The 8,348-nt window shown below is 34.3% G+C and overlaps 1 protein-coding gene across 1 annotated transcript in view; it reads left to right on the plus strand.

Moving 5' to 3' along the window:
• Positions 1-593: 593 nt before the first annotated feature.
• Positions 594-8,348, plus strand: part of LOC118764742 — a 152,701-nt gene continuing 144,946 nt past the window's right edge. The window contains exons 1-3 of the mRNA XM_036505708.1: positions 594-684; positions 1,897-2,136; positions 5,624-5,857. Of these exons, the coding sequence (XP_036361601.1) occupies positions 594-684; positions 1,897-2,136; positions 5,624-5,857 (565 nt within the window). The remainder of the gene's footprint in view (positions 685-1,896; positions 2,137-5,623; positions 5,858-8,348) is intronic.

The raw sequence follows: 8,348 nt of genomic DNA on the forward strand, positions 1-8,348 counted from the left end.
GAGTTTAGTGTCCAAGGAAGGAAAAGGTACACATAAGCAGGCTGGTTATGCTCCTGGCATGGGCCAACTCATAATCAGTTATTTAATCATTGTTCATGACCCTAGCGGCTCATTAGAGGTAGTAGATAATTTCTGCTAGCTAGGTGACCAAATTAGTAAAGGGGGAGGATGCATGGAGTGTCTGATAGCTGGCTACAAAGGGTTTATCTCACAGACTGAAAAGAAGATTGTATGATGCATCTATACAGACAACAATTCTACATGGTAGTGAGACATAGGCCTTGAATTCAGAGGACATGTGAAGGTTAGAAAGGAATGAGGCTGTTATGCTCCACTGAATGTGTAATGTAAGAGTACATGTTTGACAGGGTGCTAGTGTTTTGAGAGAGAAGTTAGGCATAAGAGGAATTAGTTGCTGCATGCAAGGGAGAAGACTGCACTGGTTTGATCATGTGATATGGATGGTTGCTGACAGCTCCATAAAGAAGAGCTGATCTCTCATTGTAGATGGAACACATGGATGTGAGAGACCTAGGAAGATATGAGACAAAGTACTGAAGAAAAACCCCAGAACACTGAACCTTTCAGGCAAGATGACTAAGGACCGAGATACCTGGCACCTTGCTCAACACAAGAAGACCAATACTCTGCAGCAGAAGTGTCAAGACTGGTCCCTCTGGTGGTGTAAAGCACTCCTAGCAGTGCTACATAAAAGTACTTGTGCAGTGCTATGTAAAATTGCCTGTGCGGTGCCACATAAAAGCACCCAGCACACTCTGTAAAGTGGTTGGCATTAGGAAGGGCATCCAGACATAGAAATCGCACCAAATCAGACTGGAATCAGGTGCAATTCCCCAACTTGCCTGCTCTGGTTAAACCATCCAACCTATGCCTTCATGGACAATGGATGTTAAATGATGAGGATTTACAGTCATAGTGAAATATCATGAGAGAAGGTAACAATATTGCGTAATAACTATGTCTTTCTCAAGAGCATTAAATGTTTACATAAAATGAACTGACTTAGGCTGAGAATCAAACCCAGATCATTGACTCACTCCACTCAATCTATATTTATACTAAAAGATCAACTAAGGAAAAGAGTCACTTCTTGAATGGAAAACAAATAGTAAGGTGGCTACTTGTTGAATGAAGATATTCTGATTAATAAAATTTTCACTCTCATTGAATGTTAAAATTAGCTTCCTTCTGTTCATGAAGTTCAAAAGCAACAACCTTGTAAAGATAATCTTCATCTTACTAAAAGTGTAATTTTGATGAATTAAAATCTCTTAGTTTGTTGCATTAAATTGTGAGTGCCCATATGTATACTATTTATTTATATTTATTTACTACAAATGTTAAAAGTGAAATTATTTTTGTTTACAAGAGCAAAAGATTGGGAAATGAATAAAGTCATGGGTCTCAATGTGACAAGCCATACTTAGTCTCATCCTTTTAGATGTACTTCACCTTTCATATTCTGAGGTTGATAAAACAAGCTCTATTCAAGTACTGCAATTGATTTATCTTCCTGTATCCTCATTGCAGAACATGTGGCCTCGTGTTTATGTTAGGAACTGTTATCAATAATACTGATAACATCAACATTATTTATAAATATTTTTGTTGTTAAAGGTGGTGTACTGACAGAATCATTTGAACATCAGATAAAAAATATGCTGTGGTATTTTTTCTGGCTTTGAATTTAAATCCTGCTGATATTAACTTTGCCATTCCTGGGCTAATAAAATAAAAAAAAAAAAAAAACAGTCAAGTGTAGAGAGGCATTTTAATTGTCCAGTTCTGATCTCAGATATTTTACCTACTTTCTATATTAGAAATTGTTGTTGTTATTGATATAGTTCATCGGTCTAAATTTTACTTTAACTCTAGATCCTCAGATCCATTTTGCGAAAGTAAGTGGTGCAGCTCTGGATGTACCTGGGAAAATATTGTGGTATAAGAAAAATGTAACAGCAGAAGCCTGTGCAGAAAAGTGTTTGTCTGAAGAAACTTGTTCATCATTTGAAATAACTAAAGAAGGTGGGAAATGTTACTTATCAAAGGGAAGTGCAGCTGCCTCTACGAAAATAAAATCAGCCAAAGACAGAGATTACTACCAACAAGTAAAACGTAATTATTTTTTGTGTTTTATTATTGGATTTACTTTCCAGCATTCACTAATATCCAATTTCATTTATAGTTCATAGTATATGCACAATGACTTCTGTAAAGACGGACATAAATATCTTCCTGAAAAACAAAATTTATATCAAGAATAGTAAATACTTTAGGACATTCTTATACAGAATTTGTTTAACTTAAACATTCTTATGCATGCTTTTAATCATATTTTTATGTAAAAACACAATGTTTTTCTTAAACCTGAGTGGTGGTGGTGGTGGTGGTGGTGGCAGTGCTGTCAGCAGTAGTGGTAGCAGCAGCAGCAGCAGTAGTAGTAGTGACAGCAACAACAGCTTTTTCTTCATTTTTCTATATTAGCATAGCTTAGGCAGTGCTGTTACAGCACACTATCACACCACTATTGCTCTCCTACATAATCCAACATGCAAAAGAACAGTAAAAGTAATGCCGATCTATGTAGCCATGTAAGATACCCTTCAAAACACCAAATGTCTGATGGAGTGTACATTTTCCCATGAAACTAGAATTATAGAAATTGTCTACTGGGACTAACAATTCCTCTCTACCTAAAGTAAGTTCCTCTTCAGAATAGTTCCAGAGTATCAAGAACTAAACAGCCAGCAAATTCACTCATATTTATTTCAAGATTTTATCTTTTTCTGTTGAAATCCTTCCTTCTTGAAATCTTAAACTAGGTTTAGTGATCTCAGTATTAGAATACTCATGAATGTGAGAATATAATTGCTATCATGATGAATCTTTCTGACTCAAAGAGAAAGGTGAGCCATTTCTCAGTATATCTACAACAAAATTTAATTGGGATAAAGTTGTAGACTTCACTGCATTGCTTATCTTGGACACCCCAAGAAGTTTAATTATATTCATATATCAAATTTATACAGAGAAAATAGCCTAGCAATTTCAATAATATGAATTGCCATGCCATGAATAGATTTAGGAAGTAATTTACATGAATTTTCTAGTTGAGATTTAAATATAACAATCACCATCAATCTAACTACATGATTTGTATATAATGAGTTTTCCTTTTTACAAAATTAAACATCACATGCTTTACAATATCATTCAACTATGGTAGTAGTTGAATAATATTCTTAAGGCCACAATTTATTTACATGCAGCATCTTCAGAGCTTTGTCTCTAATTTAGTTCTTAACCAAATTGAAAACTGTTAACATTTTTGAAGCTACATGTTGGCATAAAAAAATTGAGATGTGGTCTAGTAAAAAAAATCTTGCATCAAAATTTGTAGCAACATTATAGGAGAGTAAGTACCACCTCCAATCAAGTTTAGATCTAAATACCTTTTTTTTATTTTAAAAGCACAATATATTTATCAATATATTCAATGATAGAAGAAAGCAAGAAGAATAGTTTTGTTCCAATGCAACAAAAATTTGTATCAAAAAAGTTGTGAAGTAAAATATCATGAAAAAAATTATAAGTAAGGTGAAAAATTGGATTTAAGTATAATTAACCTCTTTTAATTTTAAAAACAAACTATATTTTAACTAAGCTTAAATGATAGAGCTCAATTTGAGAAATTTCATGGTATCAATCTCATGCAAGGAAGTACAATCTACATGAGTAGATTGTTTCCAAAATATTTAGAGAAATTTTTTTTGTTGAGAAAAGATGTATAAATGTAAACATTCGTATGAGATGTTGGCCCATTTAATGTCAGAATAATTTTTTACAGAATGCTGGATGGTATAATACTTACTTTTTCTGTATAAATTTACCAAAACCATAAAATGGTTAACTACTTTTTGAAGTTTCATGTTCATACTGGTAATCATGGTCCAGGCCATATTGCTTGAAGTTTCTACCTATCGCAATGGGGCCCAGCAGTTTCCTTAAATAGATCAGTTTTTCTGCTTAAGAAATCTAGCTTGTGTTTGCTTCCAGGATACTATTGCTCACTCTCTCTGTGTTAGGACAATGAAATTCATGACTGCCAACATCGCCGAAGACAACATCATAATTCATCCTTGCAAATGTGAACTCACTAAGTGTATATTATTTATTGTTCCTACAGAAACCTTCATTTACCTTATACGATGTTTAATATCATTTCACATTCATGTTGAATTATGCAGCAATCTTATGTTCTCTTCATAGAACATTGAATGTATGTATTACCAGTTCTTTTGGTATAGTAGATTTATGCTATTCTTGTCTATGTCTCCTCACAGACATGTATATTCTAACAAGTCACTTCTTAAATTTCACACCTTTCTTGTTCAATAAACACTGAGTTAAACTTACAAGGTTACTTATCTTCTTCTTTCAATTTTTTAATGTTTATTTTAGTGGGTTACCAAACTATCAGTTTGGTTTCCCAGCTAAAACAGTAATGACAAATTTTTAAGTGTGAAAGGGATTAAAATTTTAATACTCTGTATCAAATGTTCCAACAAGAATAGACAGATAATCAGAGTTTGAGACAAGAAGACACTTACAACCAAGCAGAATTCTGTTTACATAATCAGTTTGATCAGTTGCCTTCCACTGTCGGTTGAGTGAAGTGTCATCCATGCTGATGTACTTAAACTTGGTACTTAAACTTATTCTGCAATGCTTGTGTGTATTTATCAGCTTTGTTTGTATTGATATGAATTATCAAAAACTTTTCCTGTGATCGTGATTTGAGAAGACATACAGAAGTGTGCAAAAGATCAGGCATAATCTCTTGTGGGCAAGAAATGTAAAGTAAAGTTTATTATAAACAACATAAACATTTTGTGATTTAATAGCTTTCAATTTGATACCTGTTAAACAGAAATTATTTTTATTTAATGAACATTCAATAAAATCTAATCACATGTGAGTGAAATTATGTTAAATACAACTAAATTGAAAACCTTTTTTCCCTGGCTAGATCGGCAATTCTGAAAACTTTTGGGTGCAAATTTTGCACAAGTAGAAGCTTTTTTTAACAATTTTTATCCTGAAAATCACCTGCACAAATTACATGGGTATTTATGGTAATAATTAAAAAAAATAATATTTTTAAAGAGCAAAAATATTTTAATTTAGTTATTATTAATTTTCAATAGAAGTAACAAGTAATAACAAATAGAATAACTTGTAATAAATTTTTTAGTTTTAATAAGCTAATATTTTCTAAATCTAAATATTTTATTTGAAATTTTATCCTTAGCTGCAATACTTTAAGAAAAAATTTCTTGTTCTGTACTAGATGTAATTACTTGTCCTGAACTTTTCCAAGTGTAATAATTTGTCCTGAACTTTTCCAAGTGTAATAATTTGTACTGAACTTTTCCAAGTGTAATAACTTGTCCTGTACTTTTCCAGGTTGATAGTCTTAAGAATATTATTTCTCTTGCTCGCATTTTTCCATGTAATTTAACATGGTACATATGATGTGTGTTTGTGATTGGATGGTTGGTTGAATATAACATATGCTTCTTGTTTTTTACTTCTTTTCCAGCCTATGTTAAGCCTGTGATGCTGAAAAAAGTTAGTCTACCAGAAGAGGATACTGTAAAACAGTTTACAAATATGGATTTAAATGAGTGTAATAAGGCTTGTTCTCGATATGCAGGATGTAATTCTTACCAGTACAATCAGAAAGATAAAATTTGTGGGCTCAATAAAGTGACTCAGTTGACTGAGAAACTTAAACCCAACAAAGGAAATAAGGATGCTTACTTCCTTACTCCAGGTCAGTAAAGTGTTTCCATCTTATTATATGCATTTATACATACAAACATTCATGCAAATTCTGCACATTTATACATACAAACATACACATATACTATATAATTGCAAGTGTATGTGGTTATATATATGCGTTTAGTCCACAGACAATGTCATTCATATATAATAATAATAATAATAATAATAATAATAATAATAATAAAAAGGTGTAATTTTCTGTGAGAAATAACTCAACTTTTAGGTCAACAACTTACCCACTCTATATATAACCATCCAATTATCTTTCTCTCTATATTTACCATACTCTTTGACACTCATTCTCTTGTGTATGTATTAACTCTTACACATAACTTACATTTTGTTTAAAACCTCTTCTAATGCTTACTTCCATTTTATCGCAGCTATCCTGTACAAAACTCCTTTCTGATTGGGTAAAAATTATCAAAATTCCACCTATTCCTGACTAACTTGATATTTTTCCAGCCTTATCATTTAAGGTCTAAGGGGGATAGCTCTTTCATCTTTTTACTTTTTATTTTTTACTCTTTAGTTTTAAGTGTTTTTGTTTTCCATTTTTTTTACTCCCTGCGTTTTCTATATGCTGCTTTCTCAGTTTTTAGTTTTTGGCTTTCTATTATTCAATGATTTTTAGTTCATTATGATATGTGGTTTGAACCTGCAGAATATGTTTGAGTATTTTTCAACCAGATGAAGTACTTTTTTTGCTGAATTCTCTATCATGGAACAGAACGTTGTATATATATATATACTCTTTTACTCTTTTACTTGTTTCAGTCATTTGACTGTGGCCATGCTGGAGCACCGCCTTTAGTCGAGCAAATCGACCCCGGAACTTATTCTTTGTAAGCCCAGTACTTATTCTATCGGTCTCTTTTGCCGAACCGCTAAGTGACGGGGACGTAAACACACCAGCATCGGTTGTCAAGCAATGCTAGGGGGACAAACACAGACACACAAACATATACACACACACTTATATATATATATACATATATACGACAGGCTTCTTTCAGTTTCCGTCTACCAAATCCACTCACAAGGCATTGGTCGGCCCGGGGCTATAGCAGAAGACACTTGCCCAAGATGCCACGCAGTGGGACTGAACCCAGAACCATGTGGTTGGTTAGCAAGCTACTTACCACACAGCCACTCCTGCGCCTATATACATATATATACATATAAATATATATATATATATATATATATATATATATAATATATATATATATATATATATATACATATACACACATGCATATATGAGAGGTATTGACATCTAGAAGACCCAAAGAATGGCAGGTAATGCTTAGTAAGTGCTATGGACCGGCTGTAGTTAAACTCTTGGTTTGATAATGATACGAGTGAGGAGTCTAATGTAGATCTTTATTAGCATGCATGTATATATATATATAATCAAACCAAATCAAAATAGATGAACATCAATGTAATTTGTATCTTTGTGGTACCAGTGCCGGTGGCACATAAGAAAACCATCCGAACGTGGCCGTAGCCAGTACTGCATCGACTGGCCTCCGTGCTGTGGGCATGTAACAAACACCATCCGATCATGGCCGTTCACCAGCCTCGTCTGGCACCTGTGTCGGTGGCACATAAAATCACCCACTACACTCTCGGAGTGGTTGGCATTAGGAAGGGCATCCAGCTGTAGAAACACTGCCAGATCTGACTGGCCTGGTGCAGCCTTCGGGCTCCCCGGACCCCAGTTGAACCGTCCAACCCATGCTAGCATGGAAAGCGGACGTTAAACGATGATGATGATGATATGTGTGTGTGTATGTATATATATATAATCAAACCAAATCAAAATAGATGAACATCAATGTAATTTGTATCTTTGTGGTACCAGTGCCGGTGGCACATAAGAAAACCATCCGAACGTGGCCGTAGCCAGTACTGCATCGACTGGCCTCCGTGCTGTGGGCATGTAACAAACACCATCCGATCATGGCCGTTCACCAGCCTCGTCTGGCACCTGTCGGTGGCACATAAAATCACCCACTACACTCTCGGAGTGGTTGGCATTAGGAAGGGCATCCAGCTGTAGAAACACTGCCAGATCTGACTGGCCTGGTGCAGCCTTCGGGCTCCCCGGACCCCAGTTGAACCGTCCAACCCATGCTAGCATGGAAAGCGGACGTTAAACGATGATGATGATGATGATGATGATGATATGTGTGTGTGTATGTATATATATATATAAAATATCATGTACATTAAAACACATTAAGAGGCATCCATCATAGGAAAGCCTTGCGCTAGAAAGAGCAGTAAACAACTCAAACAACTATATATACATACATACATATATATATATTTGAGTAGTTGAATGAATTATCTTATTAAGGATAATTCGAAAGATAACCGATACCTGGGTAGCAAATTCACATCAGATTATCGCCATGGGCTCCTTGAGAGCGGTCAGCTAAAAGTTTTTGTGCATTTTGATGTCAACA

This window comes from Octopus sinensis, linkage group LG9, assembly GCF_006345805.1.
Source record: "Octopus sinensis linkage group LG9, ASM634580v1, whole genome shotgun sequence".
Classification (NCBI taxonomy): Eukaryota; Metazoa; Mollusca; class Cephalopoda; order Octopoda; family Octopodidae; genus Octopus; species Octopus sinensis.